Source organism: Pristis pectinata, chromosome 2 (genome assembly GCF_009764475.1).
Source record: "Pristis pectinata isolate sPriPec2 chromosome 2, sPriPec2.1.pri, whole genome shotgun sequence".
NCBI lineage: Eukaryota > Metazoa > Chordata > Chondrichthyes > Rhinopristiformes > Pristidae > Pristis > Pristis pectinata.
In genome coordinates this window covers 74,960,318-74,985,111 of record NC_067406.1, presented here as the reverse complement: position 1 = coordinate 74,985,111, position 24,794 = coordinate 74,960,318, and the positions used below count along the sequence as shown (strand labels likewise).

The 24,794-nt window shown below is 37.7% G+C and overlaps 1 protein-coding gene across 2 annotated transcripts in view; it reads left to right on the top strand.

Moving 5' to 3' along the window:
- tbc1d19 (TBC1 domain family, member 19) overlaps nucleotides 1-24,794 on the top strand; it is an 81,769-nt gene that overhangs the window by 37,722 nt on the left and 19,253 nt on the right. For both annotated transcript variants that reach the window (XM_052042687.1, XM_052042693.1), the window contains 4 exons: nucleotides 1,050-1,088; nucleotides 3,804-3,916; nucleotides 20,627-20,701; nucleotides 24,324-24,386. In XM_052042687.1, coding sequence (XP_051898647.1) covers nucleotides 1,050-1,088; nucleotides 3,804-3,916; nucleotides 20,627-20,701; nucleotides 24,324-24,386 — 290 coding nt within the window. The remainder of the gene's footprint in view (nucleotides 1-1,049; nucleotides 1,089-3,803; nucleotides 3,917-20,626; nucleotides 20,702-24,323; nucleotides 24,387-24,794) is intronic.

The window sequence follows — 24,794 nt, the reverse complement described above, 5'->3', positions numbered from 1 at the left end:
TGCATATTAATGCTTGTGCAACCCATGGATGAAAAGACATTTAATAAAATGCCATTCTGGAGCTCCTATGTATAGCACCATTGCATAAAGAACAAGCTAAATTTTAAATGGTGCAAATTTTTTCTTTGATTTTATCATACCTGTTATCAAATTATATTTTTTTTATTCCTTTCACATCCAACTTTTAGTAGCAGTTTTCTAGTTAGCCTGCAGTGCAAAATCTTACTAGTCAGTGTTTACATGATTAGCGTTCACTACTGTTGAGCTACTGGACAAAATTCCATCCTTTTTATTATTTACTTTGTCAGATAGAATGTCACAGTATTCTGGTGTTTCAGGTTATACAGTAATAAATTTTATTTTTTTCTTGATAGAGATGTGCTGTTTGCTTTTGACTGTTGGAATTGTTCCATGTAATATTTGTTTCTGGGTTTAGGTTAAACATGACCAAGCCTAATATGGACTTCAAAAAGTGTCCTTCAATTCAAGTGTGAAAAGCTATTTGTTTCTGGCAGCTGCTATGGTTTCACAAACCAAAGGGTCTGGGTAAATGACAAATATGTATAAAACATTGGTAAAGGCAATTTTGGGGTGCCCAATTTAAAAGGATGATCTAGTCACTGGGTGCAGACACATTGATTCAGTGAAGTAATGCTAGGGATTGAAAATTCTAATTACAAACAAGATGCAGGATCATTTCTTTTAGAGAACAGGCACTGATAACGAGGAACATTAAATTTAAAGTTAGCACTGGAAGAGTAGGGAGCACATTAGAAGAAATTTATCTACATAGTGGGTGTTTGGAGCATGATACATTTTATAGGGCATAGCACTGGGATGAATTTAGAATTGCACCAACAAAGGGAGATACAAATCTTGAATGGTTTCCTTCAATAGAGTAGACATCTGTTGGTCCAGATTAAAAAGAATGTCAGAGTAACTCCTGGCTTATAAATATTTGCTAACTGGCTGGATGATGTTATGAAAGATGTGAAATTACTGTTTTTTTTCTAATTAATACACTTCTGTCATTGAAAATCCTCTTGCAGAACCTTTTGAAATTGAGTACCTACGCCTAGGACAAAAAGGTAAGAACCAACTAGAAACTAAACAGAAAGAAGCATTTGACTAAATAATGTGTTGATTTACAACTTGTGTAAAAGGAGTTTAAGAGGTGCAAGTAACTGTAAATAATGGTCAGAAGGATCGTGGCAAAATTGGCTTTCAGTCATCCAATCTTGTGTTCAAATTACTTGCAGGATAGGTCATAGTGTGAGATCAAATACTCCTCCACTCAATTAATTAGTTATGTATGTTGGAGAAACTTAAAAGGCATGAAGTAGTAAAATTATACATTTTAAGAATTCTAATTTTAGATAATACAAACTTTTTAAGGAACCAGTGTTTGTACAGAGATGTTATTGTATCCTCATTGTTGCTTTGTTGGGGAGGTAGGAGTGGTCGGAGGGGCATTTGGAACTTCTTACAAAGTTCTATGGCAGGAAAATAAGTTGTAAAAAGGACATGAGGTGATGAGGGATACGGATAGGATAACTGTCTGGCCAAAGATTTGACAAATGAAGTATAATGCAAAATTGTTCAATTTGATGGGGGAAAAGAAGTATTATGTAAATAGTGAGAGGATCCAGATCTCTGAGATGCTGAGCGATCTGGATGTTTGAATATATGAATCATTAAAAGCTAGTGTGCAAGTACAGCAAATAATTGGGATTACATCAAATAAATGGAGTGTTATTGTTTATTGCAGGGGAATTGAATACAAAAGTAGGGAGGTTATGTTTTAGTTTTATGGGACACTTGTGAGACCACGTCTGGAGTACTGTGTACAGTATTGGCTTCCTTATTTAAAGAAGGATGTTAATTCATTAGAAATGGTTCAGAGAAGGTTTACTAGACTAATGCTCGCAATGGGGGGGTTGTCTTGTGAGGAAAGGTTGGACTTGTTAGACTTGCATTTGCTAGAGTTTAGAAGAGTCAGAAGTTAGTTGAATGAAACAAATATGATCCTATGGAGTCTTGACAGGGTGGATGTAAAGTAGACGTTTATTTGTGGGCACGTCCAGAAATGAGGATCACTATTTTAAAATAAGGCATCAACCATATACAACAGAGATGAAACATGATCTTGTCTCTTGAAGGACTGTGAATCTATTTAACTCTCTTCCTCAAAAGTTGGTGGAGAGTTTTCGAATATTTCTAAGGCAGAGGTAGATACTCAGTAATTAAGGGGTGAACATTTATTGTCCATAACTGGGAATGCAGAGTTGATGCTACAGTCAAATCAGATTGTTAAATAGTGGAGCAGCCTTGTGGGGACAAGTAGCTACTACAACTCCCAATTCATATTTTGAGTGTTATTTCATTAGAAGATCCAGTTAGTTTCAGTCAAAGTTCCATGTGTTTGCTGGTTTGATGGTTGTGAGCCATCGTCTAATGATGGTACACCTAGGGACTCGACCTTTACTTTAATTAGCTTCTCATTGTAGCCTGGATCACAATTTAATGTTTGAGCAACTACTACGGCATTAATTATTACCAAGGTAGTTGAGGCATTTTTTTTATGCTGTGCTGCTTTTCTATTCCTGGTTTCCCTGTCAGCATACTTTTTGAGTCTTTTTGTGCATTCTTTGTCTTCTGGAAACTGATTTCACATTCCAATAGAAAATGGAGTCTTCCAGATGGAACTGTCACGTCAAATAATGTTACTGCTACTCATTGATGCAATGTTTATTATTATTGCAAATATGTAACAATTTGAATCTTTTATGGAGGGAGAAATGAAACCACTTGACATATTACATGCAGTTAAAGAATGAGTACTAAAGCTGAAATTAATAAATTTCTCACTTCTGACTTGTGTACCTTTTTTACTGCTCTCTTACAGTCTACAGATAGTATGGAGCTTATTCTTAAGATAAAAGCCTCATTTTATGAATAAGAGTATGTGAAATTGAAACTTTACTGTATTAGCCATGATGGTAATGATTTTATATTTCTAACTGTTGGAATAAAATCAAATAATTTTTGATGAGCTTTGTAAGTAACCTCCATGTTAAGCGTTTGACAAAACCAGGTAATGAAATTTGTAAAATTGTTTGATAAGATGCATGGGGGAAAATAAATTCTTGTAGTCGGTCTAAAACATTGAAGCCAGGGCACTTCATGCAACAGCTAATTCTCTGTGGCACTAGTGATGTGGCTGAGCTGCCAATCTGCCACAATCTTGTAACTAAAGCCACATATTGTTATCCTTGTGCTTACTCTCAAAATATGTATTCTGTAATTTCACTTTTTTTGTATCAAAAGTATGCACAAAATGTTTCTGAATGCTATCTCTGGAAGCTCTTAATAAGCACTCAACCAAATTTGAATTAAATCAGGGTTGTTGGAGAGTTCATTTGCCTGTGGGGGAAAAATACAGGCACGCATGTTGAAACACTGCCTTTATTTATCTTAGCCTTCATGTGTACCCAACAATCATTGGTTGAAATTTGAGGCACCTGCTCTTCTTTGGTTCCCTTTTCTTGCACTCTGTTCTCAAATGTATAAAAAGCATCAATGAACTTTATGGATGAAGGGTAATACATATAGAACAGCTGATGTATATGACATTCTAATTATAGTGGGAGCATGGAAGTTGTGTTTCAAGCATATGTGGTCACAACCTTATTCTATTTCCTTTTAAAAAGGATTCTGCCTGTTTTCAATATAAAATGTTGTTTCAGCATATTTTGGGGTCAGGCAAGTTTATCACTGTAAGCTTATATTTTGTTTGCCTTTAGTTTTGTCTGAGCAGGACAGTGCTGCAGCTCAGCAGTACATTCGACAGGGATGTCCAACAACGTTGCGTGCAGACATGTGGGCACTCATTCTGAATGTCAACAATCAGCTAGAGGTATGAGCTCTTAATTTTGCTTGCTTTTGTGAATTATATTAAAATGGTTGCTAATTTTCACTGACAAATGAGCACCATTCACTATGAATAGATGACCTACAAACTTGATTTCAGCATGAATTTGGTATTTCTTTGACATTGTTAGATGGCACTCCCTTTCATCACAAGCCATTTTAAGGGTTAAGTATCTATCTAGGAATGTGCATTGAACAACTGTCTCGAAAAATTCACAATTCTGTGGACATATAGTAAAATTGCAATTTAGTTTTTTACAGCACAGAAACTGGTATTATCCCATCAAATCTGCATTGCTGCTCATTGCCATGTGAGCAACTTATTCTAAAATCACTCTCCTTCTCCTTCCCTAAATCCTTTAATGTTCACTTTTGTCAAATAACAATTTATGGACCCTGCTTCAGCAGGGGTTTGTGGCCAAAAAAATTGTTATTCTAATTCTTTGCTTTAATTCTCTTCTACTTTCTAAAAAGAAAACAGTTTTTTGCTGGTTCAGATTGTTCAAATATGGTTGTCTTAAACAGACTGTAAAATGAAAATTTAATCCGAATGTACTCTCTAGTATGTAGTGTATGAGTAGATCTCAAACTAAATTTTAGTTTAGCTTTTAATATTTAACTCGGAGGGCACATTAACAGAAATTGCCGATGGTGCAAGCTAACTGTTGGTGTTTGTCTGATTAGGAAGTAAATATTATGAGCAGAAAGAGGAGCTATCACTTCTGGCTGAAGATCTTCAAAGTAAACCTTCTGCTGAATGCACAGAGGTCATAAGCAAGAGTACTTAAATGGGAATAAGTTGAGAATTTGGTCAGAGGGAAATTCAGTGTGGAGGGGGAAGTGCAAGGAAATACTGTTGATTTCTTCCAGTCTTGTAGTGGATGTTTGAGGGAATAATTACCTTTAAAAAAAATTCCATATTTCAGTTCTTGCTGCATTAGATTGTTTAATTAAAATATTATATAAATAATTAAAAATATTATATAAATAATTTAGTCTAAGTTATGGCAAAACAGGTAGATAGCAGGAGAGGGAGATTGTGAAGAGTGAGACTGTCCTGAGCAAACGCGTGTAAATTAGGTGTTATCTTCTTGAAACTCTGGTCAGAGTCTTTATTCTGGAATGTGAGTGGGGCACTGTCTGAGTCCTAAGGGAGTATTTGGACAATTCAGTCCAGCTGTCTATCACGACTTGTAGAGAGAAGCAGGATTAGAATGGCCTACTCTACTCAATAGTCTACAGAATAAAGGGAGACCAGATAGACTAAAAATCAAAATTTGATTTTTGAAACTGAATCTATCTAGCAGGTGTAATGTACTTGCCCTTGTGAGAATAATGATGGGGTGTCATTATGAGCAAAAGAATATTCATTACAGCACCTTGAAACGAGACGGTCCACAGAAGAGGGAAGAGGAGGGGAATGGTGATGTGATAATTGTGGGATTCCATAATTCTAGGAATGCAATTCTTTGTAAACTGGCTTAGAAATCCCATTTGATGTGTTGTCTACTTGGTGTCAGAGTAAGGACATCTTGTTCTAGATTAAGGAATTTTGGAGGGATAGATAGAGGATCCAATCAGGTTAGGTGGGTGGTGGGGTGAAGGGAGATGGTGGGGTGTTGCAGTGGGAGGTGGGAAAAGTAATATTAATAGTTCTAAAACAAATGGGAAGAAAATTGACTAATATTCAGAAATGGTACTTTGGGCACTATAAGTAATGGGAAAATAGAAAGATGTGGCCCAAAACAGTCATCTTTATCCAAATACATAAGGAATATAAGGAAAGTATGTATAACAAAAATAGCTGAATTAATTTTAGGCACTAATTTAACTTGAGGGTATAACATGGCAGCTATCATTGACAATGGTTACAAGATGGTCAGATCAGGAACTAAATTGACTAGGTTGCAAAATCAACAGGAAAGGTTCAGAAAAATATAGAATGGCAGATGTAGCCCTAGTAATTAAGGTTGAAATCACATTAGTGATGAGAGATTATAATGAGAAGTAAGCAGACTTTTCAATTTCATAATTCTATCCATAAGAGCCTGGAAATTGTTTTATTTCCTTTTGAATAATGTTAAAACAACTTTCTGGGTCACCCTGATGCTATTGATGAAAGTCCCATAAAGTCCCACAGAAGTGTTGGTCTCAGCATGTCATTCCCTATTGATCTATTGCATGATCTTGCAGCTGCAAACATGGGAGAGGGTGTAAGACTGTTCAGAGGAACCTGGACAGGCTGGTGAAGAACAGTTCCTGCAGGAGGACTTTGAGCTACATCCACGTGCTCCTAACAAGAGGTTACCAGGAAGCTCTTTAAGGATACAAGTGCGGTCTATGGATGCCTGAATTTGGAACTTGGAGGAAGCCTGCAATTCAGCTCCTGTGGGCTGGTGAAAAATAAGATGACGTATTCTCTTGTTGAGTGTGAAGTTTGGATATCTTCCCTAATGTAGCAGTAAACAGCAAACTGAGATGTGGCAGAGATCAGCAGTAGCAGCTGAGAAGTACTAAAAAAAAGGTACTAATAACTGAGGTTCAAAATCTGGGCCTCTGTACTTCCCTCTGCAACTGGATCCTCGACTTCCATATTGGGAGACCAGTCAGTGTGGATTGGTAATAACATCTCCTCCTCGTTGACTATCAACACAGGCATATCTCAAGGATGCGTGCTTAGCCCATTGCTCTACTCTCTCTGCACTCATGATTGTGTGGTTAAGCACAGCTCAAATGCTATCTATAAATTCGCCGGTGACACCACTGTTGGTAGAATCTCAGATGGTGACGAGGAGACGTACAGGAGTGATATAGGTCAGCTAGTTGAGTGGTGTCGCAATAACAACCTTGCACTCAACATCAGCAAGACCAAGGAACTGATTGTGGACTTCAGGAAGGGGAGGCCGGGAGAACACAAACCAGTCCTCATTGAGGGGTCAATGGTGGAAAGGCTGAGCAGCTTCAAGTTCCTGGGTGTCAACATCTTGGAGGATCCCTGGGGCCAACATATTGATGCAATTATGAAGAAGGCACGTCAGCGGCTCTACTTTGTTAGGAGTTTGAGGAGATTTGGTATGTCATCATAGACTCTTGCAAATTTCTATAGATGTATGGTGGAGAGCATTCCGACTGGTTGCATCACAGCCTGGTATGGAGCCTCCAATGCACAGGGTCACAAGAGGCTGCAGAGGGCTGTAGACCTCCATCACAGGCACAACCCTCCCCACCATCGAGGACATCTTCAAGAGGTGATGCCTTAAAAAGGCAGCATCCATCATTATAAGGACCCTCAGCATCCGGAACATGCCCTCTTCTCATTACTACAATCAGGGAGGAGGTACAAGAACCTGAAGACCCATATTCAATGATTCAGGAACACCTTCTTCTCCTCTGCCATCAGCTTTCTGAATGATCCATGAACCCATGAATACTACCTCATTATCACTGAGGAAGTTTTATTCCGTGTATAAGATACTAGAACAAATGAAAATTCTGCCAAAAAATGTAGGGAGTTAAGTTTCCAAATTTGCACAAAGACACCCAGAAATGTTGCAATATTGTTCTACTCTGGGTTAAGTCAATTTTTATCTGCACATCATTCTTCTGTTTGGAGTTGAGCAAAGCAATTTCTAGGCCAAAGTTTTTGAGTAAGATCAGAAATGATTTAAGACTGGTGGGAGTTGCGCAAAGGCCCACAAGTGACAGTTGTGAAGTGACAGAGTGCATATATACAGAAATTATGGATTTAGCAAAGGCAGAATGGTTTTAATGTGGGATTTAAAATTTTATGTGGATGGATTCAGTAATGAAAAATAGATTCTTGCCCATATGTAGCACTTTTCATGTTCCTTTAGGAGTTCCTTACCACTTTGCAATCAAGGAAGTATTTTTGTTCTGCTGTGGGTGTTAGGTGGGAAGATGGGAATCAATTTGTGCATGGCAAACTCCCACAAATAGTTGTGTGATAAAAGCCAGATAATTTGAGAAATGTTGATGGATGGATAAATATTGGCCAGAACACTGCGAGTAACTCCCTAGCACATATTTTAAATAGTGCAAAGTGATCTCTTGTGCCCATTTATGTCCAGGTGGGATGTCTGTTAAAACATGGGGCCTCTATTTAAAATGCAGCACCTCTGACTATGCAGCACCTGCTCAGGACTGCATCAGGGAGTCGTCCCAGATTCTTATACTGAAGTCTCTGGAGTGGAATATGATTTATCTTTAAACTTGAGCTACATTAGCACGTGAAGAGCCACAACTGTCACCAGTGTCTGATCAGCTCTACACACAAAGGTTGGCTGAAGGCCTGTATCCATGCTGCATTGCTCTATTGACTCCAAGGAGCAGGAATGTGCTTTTCAGATAGAAGACTTGCCATGGTTATTCTTAATGGAGGAGAAGGATTGGCTTACTCCTATTTTCTGTTTTGCATTTGAAAGCTGGTGGTTTTATCGGTATGTTCAGGATTTTTTTTGCAACAATACATCTCAACCAACAAGTGAGTAGGCCATGTTTTGAGCCATGTTAGTTAACAGTTGAACAGTATGAACATTTACCAAATAATCATAATGTGATGAGGGTGAATCGAGTGTTTGAAAGGGAGAAATGCAAAACCATTACTTAATCCTATACTTAGACAAGGCTAACTTCCACGTGATGAGACCATAGTAAACCGGGCAAACTTGTTAATGGGTAAAGTGACAGTAGAGGTTCATAATATAAAACACAAAAAAAAACCAAATAAAACTTGATGATGAACCTGGCAAATGGGAGAGATATACAGAACTTCAAAAGAAAACTATACAAAATGTAGGAGTTAGTAAAGGGAAACCTGAAGAGAATTTAATTTTTCATGCAAGTTTCAACAAAGTATATATTTATGATTTTATTAAGGATGGGAGGATGACATATGAATCCTTAAACTAGTTGAGTGCAATTTAAATTAAGAAATACATTTGAAGTATCTAATGCAGAGTAAATAAAGAGGAACTCGTTGCTGAAAAGATTAAGGACCAGAGAACACATTTAAGTTAGTTGGTAAAAGAATCAAAGGAATACATGAAGTAAAACTTTTTCTAGATTGTAATATCTGCAGTCTAGAATTCACTGTTCATAAGGGTGGTGCTAACAGATTCAACTGTGATTTTTCAAATAGGAATTCTAGTTTTCTAAAAGATTAAGTGGAGAATCCTTTTGTAGTCGTGTGTGGGCTCATTGGGCCAAATGGTCACCTCCAGTGCTGTAACATTTCTGTGAGATGGCTGATGTGTTAATTACTTCCATCATTACATACAATGGAGGAAAACTGTAGCATGCCAAATGTCCTGAGGAAACTAAATTAAATCAGGATCAAGGAGTCAACAAAACGTAAACAGAATGATAGTAATGAGTGACGTTTGTGCCACTGTAAGGTGACAAAGCCCCTGGACCAAATAAATTTTATGATAGTGGATGAAAAGACAGTAGATTCTCTAATTATTAACCTGTCAAATTTGTCCTCACTCAATTTGGAAACCATTCATTTAGATTAGAAAAACTGCAGATGTTACACTACTGTTTAAGAAAGTAAGAGAGAGGAAAAACTAGGGAATCTGAGTCGTATAGCATGGAAACGGGTCCTTCTGCCCACCAAGTCTGCACTGACAATCAATCGCCCCTTTACGCTGATCCCCATTTTACCACATTTCCATCAACTTCCCCTCAGATTCTTCCACTCACCATTACAAATTACAGTGGAGAATTAACCTACTAAATCGACATATCTTTGGGAATTATGAGGAAACCCCGCAGTTACAGAGAGAACTCTACACGTAGCACCGGAGGTCAGGATTGAACTTGGGTCACTGGAACTGTGAGGCAGCAACTTTACTGAACGGGTAGAGAAAATAGTCAAAAAGGCAAATAATATAAAAGCTGGGAAGCCATGCTAGAATTGAATATAGCACGCATTAGGATTCTGCTTGAGTAATGTGTACAATTCCGGTCATCGCATTAAAGGGAATGTGTGATTGCACTGAAGAGCATGCAGAGGAGATTTACAAGTATTTTGCCAGGACTGGAATTTTTTAGCTTTGTGCAAAATGTGGATGGACCAGGTCGTTTTCTCTGGCGCAGAGGAGGGTGAGGGGAGACTTAACTGAGGTAGTGTAAAATTATGAGGGGCCCTAAAGAGCAACATAAGGACCTATTTCAAAGGGGTCAAAAATCAGAAACATAGATTGAAAGTAATTTGGTAGAAGTATTGGAGGGAAGATAAAAATATTTTTTCCCCATTCTAGAGGTGGGTAGGTTTTTCCATCTAGAAGCCTGGAACTCACTGCCTGGAAGAGTAGTAGAGGCAGGAACCCTCTCTGTTTAAAAAGGTGCCTGGATGTACACTTGAAAAGCTGTTACTCAGAGCATTAGACCTACTCTCTACCCAAGACTCGGTCACTGGGTATATTTAATACAGGGAGTATTATATATTAAGGGAATCAAGGATGTACATTTTTTGCCTCCTAAATAAAGAAAAGCATCCCATCTGCCTTTTTAAACCACCTTATTTACCCTGTCCTGCTAGCTGTCAGGACCTGTGAACAAGTACTTGAAGATCCCTCTGTTCTTCTGCACTTCTTAATGTCTGTCCATTTCTTAAATATTCGCTTGCCTTGTTGCACCTCCCACGTGCAATACCTCCGACTCCTCTGGTCTAAATTCTGTTTGCCATTTTTCTGTCAAACAATATCGTTCTGAAGTTGCAAGTTTACCTCTTCACTCTGAGTCACATGGTTAGTTTTTATATTATCTGTAAACCTTTTAATTGTGCCCCCTATTACACAGGAAATTTACTGGAATTCAAGTGTCTTTGGATTTAGTAAGACACGAACAGAGGATATGGGAGCATTTGCAAAGGTGGTTTGACTGTGTATACTTCTGGGATTGAAGTACAATAAAACATGGTCGAGATGTTTGTGAGCACTGATGGTGGTAATGGGGAAATACAGGAATGGTTGGCCCTAAGAACAAAGTCGGGACAAGCCCAAAGAAATGTTACTTTTATCCTACAAGACTAGAGAGTAAATAATTGTTGGCCAGAATCAGGCCTCACTTTTATTATATGGGTGTGGGGAAGGTGGTGTGTATCAAGATCAGTAATGTAAAAAAAACTCTAACATTTATTGCGCCATCAGTGAACTTGCCAACTTATGCAATCCTTAATAAAGGCTTACTTCTTAAAGCAGCCCAGAAAATGCTATAGGTTTATCATTTGGGTGTTTGCTGTTCGTTGTATATTGTAAATGGTACTTTTGTGAAAAAAGGTATTTGAATAGACTCTTGGCTTTTTAAAAATATACACAAAGGTTAATAATAACACTTATTACTCATTTCTATCGTGATACTTTGGAATGTGGTGCACAGATTTTGGATCTTGTACTGCAATGTATTAATTGGGTAAAATATGCAGGTTAAGAAACATAGACACTGTACGATTGTCTTTTCTGGCAAGATAATTTAAGTAGCACAGATTTTGTGGCTTAAAAACACCTGTAAGATTATCAGCATCCAGCATTAGTAATCAGTAAATTGGACAATAATTCAGTGGTTGCACATGGATAGTTAAACATGGAAAACAAAGCTTTCATCAGAATTGCTTTCTCAAGGATGCCTGTTTAACCCACTGCTCTAGTCTCTCTTCCCTCATGACTGTGTGGCTAAGCACAGCTCAAAAGCCATCTATAAATTTGCTGATGATACTACTGTTGTTGGTAGAATCTCAGATAACGATGAGGAGGCGTACAGGAGTGAGATAGGTCAGCTGGTTGAGTGGTGTCACAACAACAACCTCGCACTCAATATCAGCAAGAGCAAGGAATTGATTGTGGACTTCAGGAAGAGGAAGTCAGGATAACACACTAGTCCTCATTGAGGGGTCAGCAGTGGGAAGGGTGAGCAGCTTCAAGTTCCTGGCCGTCAACATCTCAGGGGATCTATCTATCCTGGGCCCAACACATTGACACAATCACGAAGAAGGCACGCCAGTGGCTCTACTTTGTTGGGAGTTTGAGGAGATTCGGTATGTCACCAAAGACTCTTACAAATTTCAAGAGATGTACGATGGGGAGCATTTTGACTGGTTGTGTCCCAGTCTGGTATGGAGGCTCCAATGCACAGGATTGCAAGAGGCTGCAGAGGGTTATAGACTTAGCCAGCTCCATCGCGAACACAACCCTCCCCACCAAGAACATCTTCAGAAACAGCTTCTTCCCTTCTGTTATCAGATTTCTGAATTGTCCATGAACACTACCTCATTATTCCTTTTTTTTAATGTACTATTTATTTATTTTTGTAATTTATGGTAATGTTATGTCTTTGCACTACTGCTTCTGCAAAACAACAAATTTCACATCATATAAGTCCATGATAATGAATCTGATTCTGTAGCTTCACTGTAATGATGTCAAACTGAGGCCTGTTTAGGGCCTTGAAGATGCAGTACCTACTTGATAAATAACCTACTAAACTTTCCAGAAGAAGTTGGGTCTCTTCTAATGCAAGTAAATAGTGTAATAGTGTAAAGTCTTAATTATTGTCAACTAACTTCTATGGCTTTAGAAATTAATATCACATATAAGAAGATTTGTTCCCTCAGATATTGATTATTATTTTTGGAGATTTTGAAAATAAAATTACAAGTTGAAACTCTGGTCCAGCATTCTGTGGTCTGGAACTCCTGTAGTCCAGCATGTAGCACAGATGTGTACTAATTAAATAATTCTAACTATGATCTAAAATTAACTAAGATCTGCACTAATCCGTAGCCAATTAACCTACCAGAGCAACTTTTGCGATCTCAGCCAACTGCCTTTCCAACTTACGGAAACTTCAAGTTATTATGGACAGTTCTCAAATCCCTTGCCTAACTTATGGAGTGTCTATACTTTAAAGAACAGGTTCTCCTCTTCAGAGGAAGATTGGAGGGGCATTTTCTGTGGTCTGGCACAGGTAATGTCCTAAGGGAGCCAAACCAGAGAGATTCAACCTGTATTTTTTTCTTTTTCTCTTTTCTCTTTCTCAACTCGTGCAACTGATTTGATGTTGAACCATTTATTCCAATGTACTTGATTCAGACTTGGGACATGTTGCCTCAATAAGGATTATTTGGTCTAGATCAGGAGGCAGAGTTGCTTGGTCTGTTCACCCAAGTCCATAACCCATGTAGACGGTTTTGGGCTGAAATAGATCTAATTATTACTAGCTACACTGATAAAGCCAATAGAAAATCTGTGGACAATTGTAAGTGTAGCAAATGGCAGATACCATTAATTTGTACAGATTGCAAAATCCAGGCCAATTATGAAGTAGATTTGAACTTGATGGAAAAATTAGATTTTATTTTAATTTCCATGACTCTTACACAGACCTAATCATATTTAATCATTGTTAGCTTTGATTGAGCTTGGCAAAGAGCTAAAGGAACTGACCAATTGAGAGTTAATATCTTATTATTTTGTCATTAATGTATATAATCTGTACTAAAAGCCACTTCTAAACAAATTACACAGTATTTATTGTGCAGAAGCAGGCCATTCATTTCAACAGGTCCACACTGGTGTTTATGTTCTACACTTGTAAACAAAAAGTGCAAGGACATAAACATAGTTTCTTTGCAGTTTTTTTTCCATCTACCCACTAAAATATTTGTCCATCCCCTTTCACCTCATGCTTCCCCTTAAGTGCATCTATGCTATTCACCTCAATCTATGATCCCTGGTCCCATTATCTTCTGCCCTCTATATACCCTTTCAAACCTTTATAACATCACAAAGACCTCTCTTAGCTTTGTTTTTTTAGTGTAAAATGTATGTTTGTAAGAAGTTATTAGCTTGGCAACTTAAGTATTAAGGATAAATTAAAGACATTTGTGTACATACAAGCTGTTGGGAAATGTCAAAGCTCGATAACAAACAGTAATTGGCTATATTTAATACCTAAATAGCTGCAAACCCCTATCTAAGGTCGAGAATATTTTTAGATACCTCGGTAAACGTCAAGGTAATGCATCAATTTCTCACTTATTGAATATTTTGCTGTAGTTTCTGTCAAAAGAAGTGACCTGTCTTATCATCAAAAAGTATGATCCATCTGGTCATGTTCCCAGGAGCACCTGCATGTGTTTTTGATCATCTGAAAAATAAATAATTGATTTAATACCGATAAAAATAAAAGTAGTTTAAACAAGTTCAAGGTTACATTAATTATTTGTCTGTATTTAAACATAGTTGACGAGAAACCAGGCAGATTTTTCAAATACTTTATTGTGGTGTTTATCTTCTTTGGATTTTCAGCCAGTCTTACTGCAGCTGCTCCAAGGAACTCAAAATTACAGGAGTGTTAAATGACATGTTCTTTTAAATAATGCTAAATATTCTGGATTAAGAAGAAGAACATAGAAATTGCCCGTGTAAGTAAATTATGAATATAATGGAAATCACATACCAGAATTGATAGCAATAAATTATTTTTAATTGGTTGCTTACATGTAGGGGAAAAAGTCAAAACCAAATGTACTTAAAATTAAATTTTACCTATAAAGGCATGTTTCCATGTCAGGAAAGAATTTTTACTGCTTATTCAAGTGTTTTCTAAAGTTTCTATGAGTCTGGTTTATGTACATTAGAAAATGACCTTGTAGACTTCTCCATGCACAGGAGCACAATTCCATGCTGCTTATTGGTTGGCTTGGATAAAAGAGCAAAGAACTATTAAATTGCAAAATACAAAAAAAGCTGAGTTAACAAAAATCTCACCATGAAGATACTATTACGTTGGGCTAGAATCTACTGTGTACTTGATTGAACTTGTCTCTGCCCACAAGCGCCCTCTACTGGGAACTGCTCAAAATCATTTCAAAGAATTGGTAACTGCACTTTATTTGGAACTGGAAAGTGCAAGCAAGTCTGTCAAATCAGTTACTGAAAGTGAAATAGAGAAGTAAAAAAAAATCAAACTGAGAGAAAAAATAGATCAAAAAAGGAGTTCTGATGAAGGGTTTTCATATTTAGGCTTCACATTTTTAAATATACTTTAATTAGCATGAGTTTCAACTTCAGTAATAGAATCATACAACATAGAAATAGCTCTTTTGGCCCACCTTGTCCATGCTGACTGTGATGCCTTTCTACACTAATCCCATTTGTCTGCATTAGGTGTGTATCCCTCTACGTCTGTTCTATCTAAGTAACTGTCCAAATGCCTTTTAAACATTGTAACTGTATCTGCTTCTACCACCTCTTCTGGCAAGTTGATCCAAATAACCATCACCCTCTGTGTGGGAAAAACGTACTCCTCAGGTCTCCTTTGAATTACCCCCCTCTCACTTAAACCTGTACCCTATAGTTCTGGACACCGCTGTCCTGGGAAAAAGATTATGACTGTCTATACTATATTCACTACCCTATCCAACTATGTTGCTGCTTTCAATGAGCTAAGGTTTAAAATGTATAAGATTCAAAGAATGAAACAACAACATTGTTTAGTTCCAACTCTATCTCAGATTCCTTTCAAGGCATACAGATATTAAATACTAATTTATTAATAACCGATATGGGGTGGCACAGTGGTTCAGCTACTAGAGTTGCTGCCTCACATTGCCAAAGATCCGGGTTCAGTCCTGACCTCCAGTGCTCTCCATGTGGAGTTTGTGCATCCTCCCTATGACCACATGGGTTTCATCCAGGTGCTCTGGTTTCCCCCCACTTTGCAAGATGTGCAGGTCGGAGGGTAATTGGCCACTGTAAATTGCCCCGAGTGTGTAGGCGAGTGGTAGAATCTGGGAGGAGTCAAGGGGAATATGGGGGAATGAAATGGAATTAGTGTAAATGGATGCTTGATAGTCGGTGGGGGCTCTCTGACTATGTGCATGGAATGCCAAAATGATTTTGTTAAATTTTAATGCTGAATGTACGGTTTAATTTCTGAAATAAGTTTGGACAATCTAGAGTCAGTCAGACAAACATTTATTCTCTAAATTGATCTGTACCAATCCAAGTACAAAACATTACAAAGGAAGAGGTGTGATACAAATTTTTTGTGGTGCCCATAATTAACAGCAGAATGAATTTCAAATGCTCTGGCTGAATACTAAAGCTAGATTTGCTGTTCATTTTTATTAGTGCCATTGAATTTAGTTGATGATGGTTCAATAGAGTTATACAGCATAGAAAAGGGTCCCTTGGCTCACCGCATGCACGCCAGTATTTTTTGCCCATTTATACTAACAGCATTTGCCTGCATCAGGTCAGTATCCTTCTACTCATTGTCTATTTAAGTGCCTCTCTATAGTGATTGTATCTGACTCCACCACTTCCTCTGGCAGTGAGTTCTACATGTCAACCATTCTCCGTTTAAAATGAAAACTTTCATCTCGAAACCCCTTTAAAATTCTTTCCTCTTTCCTTAATCCAAAGCCCTCTTCTTTTTGATATCCCTACTTTTTGGGGGTGGGGGGTAGAATTTTATCTACCGTATCTATGCTTTGTATCATTTTATGTACCTCTGTTGGGTCATTCCTCAGCCTCCTTCATTTTAGGGAAAACAATCTCAGCCTATCCAATCTCTCCCCATAGCTGAAGTCCTCCAATCCGGGCAACATCCTGGTGAATCTCCTTTGCACTCTCTCCTGCATGATCATATCCTTTCTAATAGTGTGGCGATCAGAACCACACACAATACTCCAAGTGAAGTCTAATCAATGCTATGTGAAGTTGCAACATTACGTTGCAACTTTTATATTCTGTGCCCTGATTTAGGAAGGCAACCGTACATATGCCTTCTTCGTCACCCTATCTACATGTGTTGCCACTTGCAAGGAATTATGGACTTAAACTCCAAGGTCTCTCTTTTCAAAAACATTCCATGGCACCCTACCAGTTATTGCATGCATGTTACCCCACTTGACTTCCCAAAATGCATCATCTTGCACTAGCTCCATCTGCCAATGCTCTGCCCAACTTTCCATCTGATCTACATCCTGTTGTAGCCTTAGACAACCTTCCTTGTGTGTATGTATCACAAAGAACAAAGGTCCCAACACCAATCCCTAAATGTAAGTTTAAGTTTAATTTTATTCATCATTTTAATATTGTGGAACATGCTGGTTATTAAATGACTTGGCAGTTTTTGAAGAAAATGAATCTCAAATATATTTTTTCTTCTAAATTTATACTTTTTGATCAACTTTGTTCTTTTTCACTTGCCTGTAAGTATGTTTGTAATTAAGTTGCATTCCTTTTCAGTAAGCAAACTTGCAAAGGGTACCATAATGTAAGCAGATGGTCATTTGCTTCAGTAACTGATTTTAAACTTTGTGAGTTTTGTAGTGTTCTTTTCCCTCAATGAAAGATATCTCTAGGGCAATATTGAAAAAGTACCAGAAGTTTATTAATATTGCTAGAAATTCATTAACTTTTTTAGGTTGCAGAAGCCTTCCATGTAATTTTCATGGTTTAATTTCCTAAAATAAAATTAGATGAAATCTATTCTTTATGCTCAATAAAGCACTTAAATCAGAGATGGTTAAAGTAAACAATATGTTCAATTTCCATGAACTGGTAAATTAAACTTTAACATTTTGGACTCCTGAAATAGGGAGAAGGTTTTGAGTATATCTGTGTCAGTAAATTGTTGTTATTGAAAGTGACCAAACAGAGCACTTTCAGGGAGTTGTTAACAGTATGGCTATGCATGTGTAAAGGTTTAAGTATGAAGAGAGGTAAGTAAGCTTTTGAATATAATTTTTAATATTTCTGTGCTTCTCCCACTCTGGATGAGTTAGGAGGTGATTGCAGTATCATTGAAAAATAAATCTGCAATGCAGAACTGCTAACTTTAAACAAAAATCTTTTGCAGCAGCTTTTCTTTTAACTGGACCATTAACTTCTCCCTGAATGCCTCACCTGAAGGGATGCTGCACTATAAGCAGCTTGAAAGCTGTTTAAGTAGCTGATTATTTATTGTTTTCACATGAATTGATGTTTAAACAAAACACCTGAGTAAAGACAAAATCAATATTTGAGATTAGATCTGTGTACATGCTATCAAGTTGACAAACAAAAAGGCTATGTAATCAGACTTAGCTTTTCAAAAGTTAGCAGACATTTGCCACAAATCCACATTGTTTTCCTGCAGTTTATATATCAAAGTAGTGAAATGTTGGTCATTGCAGGACTTAATTATATTGAGGTCAAGCATGATGGTAAATTGGCCTCCCTAAACTTTTTCGATTGTATAGCTCAACAGGCCTGGGTATATTCATCTCACAAGAATTTGCTTGTTGTGGAAAACAGAATACTACAGATAATGGAATTTTGGCTGATGTGTGGCAGTCAGATATTTTTCATATAATTGAATGAATTATGGTACCCACATGACATCACTGAAAAGGTTGAGTGCAATGATCAATTCTAACTCCATTCTTCATGGTTGAACCAAATATGTGAGCAGGATCTTATTCATCCTCTCATTTCCTTTCAAGTCTAGCCATTGTCTTAATAAGGGATATATGTCTTGGTTCTGGCCTTTGCCTAGAATTGCAAAAGTACAAAAATGTCTTGTGTCTAAAACTCTTTATCATATTTTGTATAATAAGAAATAGAAAATATGCCTTCCAGATATAAAGATTAACAATTTAACTATCAACAAAAGATAGCTTTTGTCATATGTATAAAAAAAATCATTGAGAAATTGACGTTGGCAATTGCCAATGTAACTGTGGTCCCGGAAATGTGCAAGATGTATTACAGCTTGATGGTTATGTTACTGAACAAATATTCCAGAAGCCTGCCCTAATGATTCTCAGATGCGAGTTCAAATCCCACAGCAAACGCTTAATTTGGCTTTAATTAAATAAAAAGCCATGTGATTCCTGACTTACAGGAATGTGGTTGGGACTTAACTGCCTCCTCAAATGGCTAAGCAAGCTGCTTACTTCAAGGACTATTAAGGATGAGCAAGAAGAATTGGCATTGCCAGTGATGCCCAATCCTGCAATTGATTGAAAGGCAGGCACCGTCAATACAAAGGATTAACTGTTCAGACACTTATGAGTAGTTAACTATGAGAAACAAAGGAACGTATTTCCATATATTATTACCTCTTTATAATAAAATACAAAAAAAGTGACGTGTTCTGTTTACAAATAATTGTATCTTCCAGTGTATCTACTAATTTTGCACTTTAATCCATTTTATTTTATTGAAAGCCATGCAAGCAAATTGAATTTAAATTTCATTCAAATCTGGACTGTATCATTATATAATTAGCTTCTGTTACTTTTAGAATACAAGAATTTCTGTGATTGTGATTTGCTGTTTCCCCAAATTTAATTGAATCTGTAGAATGCCTTCCAAGTATTACCTTGCAATGCATTAAATTATAGTGTTAAGAATGTAGCATAAGAAACTCATGATAAGATATCTTTATTAGGCACATGTACATCAAAACACACAGTGAAATACATCTTTTTGTGTAGTGATTTGGGGGGTGGGCAGCCCGCAAGTGTCGCCACGCTTCATGAATTATGGAAGATTACAGTGAAGATTCTTGATTACAATGATTATACTGATTTATTTTGTGTGGTTTCCATGCTCTGGCTGCTTGTTCAATACAAAAATACTTTGCTTCAAAATTGTCAAAAATTCATTTTTCTATAGTCATCATTGCAGGAATAATTATACAAAGAAAATAATTAAACCTGGATTAGAAATTGCTTTATTGCCTTTTTAATGCTGCTGAAGTGTCATACCAACATTGAGAATTGCATTAAGATGCAGGCGAACATGGTTGGGTATTCGTGTGAGAGTGGTGGAGAGTGCACCCTATTGATGAAGAATGGTGTCTGCAGGAGGCATACAAGGAGACCATGGTTAAATGTTCCTTGTAGGTGCTTGCCAGGGAAGTGTCTGTAAGATTGTGACCACAGACTACAGTTATCTCCACTTTAGGTTGGCTTGTAATTTGGGTAATGCTCATGCTTGTCGGCTGAAGGAAATGTAGATTATATCTATCTTTGAGTGTGGAGTTTGGGTGACCTCCCTAGTGCAGCAGTGAGCAGCAAATGTACCAAAGGTTAGAAGCAGCAGTCTGGTGTGATCCTGAGAGAAGGAAACTGTGTGTGATAATGACCTTGACCCCATACAACACATCACAAAAATGGGGCATGGAACATCTTGTAGGAAATCACACATCATGGTACCATTTGTGTGCTGATCCCTTAACTTGCATGGTTTCAGGAGAAACAGGCTTGTGGAGGTGGGGTTAGTAAAACTTTGTTGTATGGGTAAATACAAACTAATTTTTCAGAGCAATGAGGTTGAAAATCTCACTGTAGGTAATTCTACATGTTGCAGTACTGTTGACATCATTTGGATGAGTTATATGATGGAAAATTGATGTAAGGGCAAACAAAACTCCTGCCAATGAATCAGGAGTTGAACTTAGGATTGATGCTAAGACACCCAGAAACGTGCGCAAAATTGCCGTTTTCAGGGTTAAGTCTGCACAATACTACATTCTTTGAAGTTCCATATAGAATTTCTAGGTCATTGTCTGTCCATTTTTATAACATACAAGTTGCTTTGATCCTCACAGTAGTAAAAGCATAAGTGTGAGACTGCTATGGACTAAAAATATTAATAAATCTTTCCTGTTTTCTTAGGATTCTTTATATTATGAACAGCTGAAATCAAATGTGATTCAACATGATCTTTTAGTTGACAACCTCATCTACAAGGTATGAAACATCTTTTCCTTTTCCTATCAGTGACATCAGCTTGGTGACAGTAAGAAGAAAGCCTTGTCATTTTGGTTAGCTCTAACTTGCCCTCAAACATCCATATAGTGCCAGTGGCTGAGTAGGTAGCTGTGTGTAAACTCACGTAATGGTGCTTCTTCCCTATATCTTTTTTCCTTTGCCAGCAGAAGGTCTTCAGCACCATGAAGACTGAAATTAAAAAGAGACACAAGTTTTGTTCGGGCATGGAGAGAGCAGAGAAATGTATGCTTGAAAAATCTGCAGTTTTTCAGTCAAATTGTGGGATGAGGAAGAGATGAGAGGGAAGGAGGAGGATTTGACATGCACATATCTCTATAATATTGTAAAAATGCTTCGCAAGGTTGTAAGGAGTGCTGAGGTTTTTTTTCTCATATACTTCCAATCCATTTTGCCGAACTAGCAATGCTGCAAGAGAAACTGCAATGCTGGAATCTAGATAAAAAACACAATGATGCTGGAGGAATGCAGCAGGCCAGGCAGCACCCGTGGAGAAAAGCAGGTGGTCAACGTTTTGGGTCAGGACCCTTCTTCAGGACTGAAGGTGGGAAAAGGGGAAGCCCAAGATATAGGAGGGAAAAGCAGAGCAGTGATAGGTGGACAGAAGAGGGGAGGTGGGGTGGGCACAAGGTGGTGATAGGTAGATGCAGGTAAGAGATATTGCGCTTGAAATTCCATTGGCATTGGTGGAGGCTGAGGATTGACAAAGAAGATGTTGGTGGATAAGGAATCTCCTAAGATGGAGGTGGAAATACCGAGGAAGGAGAGAGAGGTGTCAGATAGTCCAGGTGAATTGGAGAGCAGGGTGAAAATTTGTGGCAAAATTTATGGTGAGATGTCAGTGGATAAGTAATCTCCTGAGATAGAGATGGAAAGATTGAGGAAGGAAGAAGAAATGTCAGTCCTCAGACTCCTCCACTGCCAGGAGAATTCCAAGCACAAACTGGAGGAACAGCACCTCATTTTCCGTCTTGGAGCCTTGCAGCCTAATGGCATGAACATTGAATTCTCCCACTTTAAGTAATCCCCCTCCCCCAACCATGCCTCTTCTTTTCTTCCCTTTCCTAACCTCTCTTTTTTCTACCCCCTTTTTTCCACCCCCTTTTTTCCTCCTTACCTTTGACCCATCCCACAGTGGATCTGCACTCTTCTCCCTCCACGCACCTGCCTATCGCTGTCTCTTACCTGCATGTACCTATCACCACCTTGTGCCCACCCCGCCTCCTCTCTTTTTGTCCACCTCTCACTGCTCTGCTTTTCCTTCCTATATATTGGGCTTCCCCTTTTCCTATCTTCAGTCCTGAAGAAGGATCCTGACCCGAAACATTGACCGCCTGCTTTTCTCCACGGATGCTGCCTGGCCTGCTGAGTTCCTCCAGCATCATCATGTTTTTAGCAATGCTGCAATATTTGCAAATGTGGACCAATTAAAGATTTTTTTAAAATTGGAAATTCTGAAGTTGTTTAGTGTTTTCCTAGGTACATAGCTGTAAATAGAATTGTACTTATTATTTAAAAATGTGGGATTGAGGAAGTTCTTGTCATAAACATTGCCTCTCATTTGTAGCATATTTCTGTACAGACTGGTTATTGTACTTAATTTTCTTTGGATGGTCATATTTTCTGCTGAATATTTTTTGTAATATGTATTCTTTCTTACCAATTATTCCACTAAAATATTAAAACTGACGGTGAACATTGTAGCAGTAGAATTCATTTCATCAATATGTTCATCAAATGCCTATGATCATCTAAGATAGTGAAATTGTACTGCCCAAGTTGACTAAAATCCTGAATGATGTTTTGATAAATTGAGCATTATTTTTATCAAAGCATGTAGCTAATTTATTTTTGATCTTGTACATTTTTTTCATATATTTGGCTATTGCTTTTAATCAAATGAAATCCTTAAACATCTGCCATCCCTCCACCATACCGTCTCTTCTTGAGCTTGAGGTAATGAACTGATATTTCTGATATATATCTCTGGTACATTTTCACTCATTCACTCCGCCCCCATCCTAAACAGGAACACTTTGATTTCATTGGGTATGCATCTTGCTGTTCTCCAAAGTGATACGCAAGTGCATTTTTATATATGAAGAAGAGAAACCCCCCCCCCCACTGTTGTAAGCAACCTATCTGTGGCAGAAGTGGGCTGGCCCTTGTCACTTACACCAAGCCACACCTTCCTCAGTCACCAACCCTCTGAAAATTCCTTTCCTCCCACCGTGCCTTTTTAACAATTTATGAACACAATCCCAGATGTAGTCAAATTAATCTTGTGCACAAGTTGAAGTTTTACTGTAAAAATAAAATTTCAGCTATAAGATTTCATGTGAGTTCCAATTACAAATATTGTCCTTTTCTTTTTCAATCTTTTTATTAATTTTCAAATTGGTACAGAATAATATATTTAACATTAGTAATTATACACATGGTGCAAAGAGATCAGGATAACAATCATAACAGTTAAAATATATAATCACAAGGAGTGAAAAAAAAAGTAATCTAGACCTCCCGTTCTCTTATTAAGTGAACAAATACAAAAGGAAAGATTGAAAAGAAATGAAATTTAATTATATGAAAGAAGAACCCCCAAATCAAAACAAAGTATTGATAATAAACCAAAAAAAACTTCAAAAACAAAACTGGACTGATCTTTCTTCAAATAAAAGGAAAAAGTGTAGCGACTCACCGTCCGAACAAGCGAACCAGCTCGGCGGTCGGGTCGCGCGTCGTCGGAGCGGCGAGGCCCAAGATGGCACTAGGCCTTGGTCTTCCCCGAGCGACGGGGAGAACCTGCGCGCGGGAAAAGTTCGATGATGTAGCGCATACGTCATTTCTGTTTTCAGTGGGTGGGAACCGTTCCTCTTAAAAGGCCCACGCAAGGCGGGAAAATAAATCAGTTTTGTTCTGCAGCTCATCGACTAGTGTCTTACTTTCACATCGTGGTAGCAGCTGCTACAAAAGAAACATTACTATGTCGTCAACTCCGCTCCTCTGCATTCAAGGGTTATTGAGAGGGATCTGAAAAAGGTCAGCTTTCAAATATTGTTACTTGCTCAATGATTTAAATGGTTTTTGATCTTAATTTGCTGAGCGAGTGAGATATTAGGAGATTCTGCACAATCTTCTTTTCACACTGAGACCTGGATTCCAATCTAGCCAGTGGGATGTCATTGAACTGTAACAATCTTGAATGAAAAAAGTTAAAACTTTTAAACTAATTTTGCATTAATCTATACAAGAAAGGCATTATTGGCAGTAAATGAGATATTCAGCAGCAAAGTGGGCACCAACAGCAGTTTATACTGCTTTAGTTGGAGTTAAAGTATACTGTGGTGATAGGGAAAAGGGTATTTAATATTTCATCATATTGCTCTGTGCCCAATTAGAGTGTTTGGTGCTGGACACAGGATAATATTGTCTTTCTCAGCAGAGACATCCCTTTAATTATGATGCAAGTTCACCCACTCTTTCCTCCACTCCGACTCTCTGTAAAAATTAATATTTATTAATGGGAAAGAAAGTATCATGAGGTTTTATTACTTTCTGATGAACTTCCCTTCTTTTGTGCTAGGATGTGAAGCTGACAGCCAGCAATGATGATTACTATTTTGTGTTTGAAGATTATCTATATCAGGTTAGTCAAAGTTTCTGATAAATCATGTAGAGTGGTTGATACATGTAAAAGCATAGAGGACTTAATTTCATTATTTCCATTCTTAGAGGCAATTTTAATGGGAAATTTTGAGAGATTTCAACTACTTTTATTTGATGTTATTTAATGTCAAGACTGTTCTCAGAAGCATTTGGAGTCTTTAAAGTTTTTTTTTATGTCTATAATATTTTTAAAGGTGAAGTATAAAGCTTTTACTGTGTTAAGCCTGCTGTAATCAGTTTGACAGGAGAACTGCGGTTCAGACTGGTCAGCCAGCTGTTCATATTGTTTTGATCTCGCAGATCTTTAGATTGGGAGAAAGCTCCGCACCAGTGGAAAAAAATGTAATTGTTTACAGAGCGTGGGCCAGAGCATCACCATTGTCTAAAT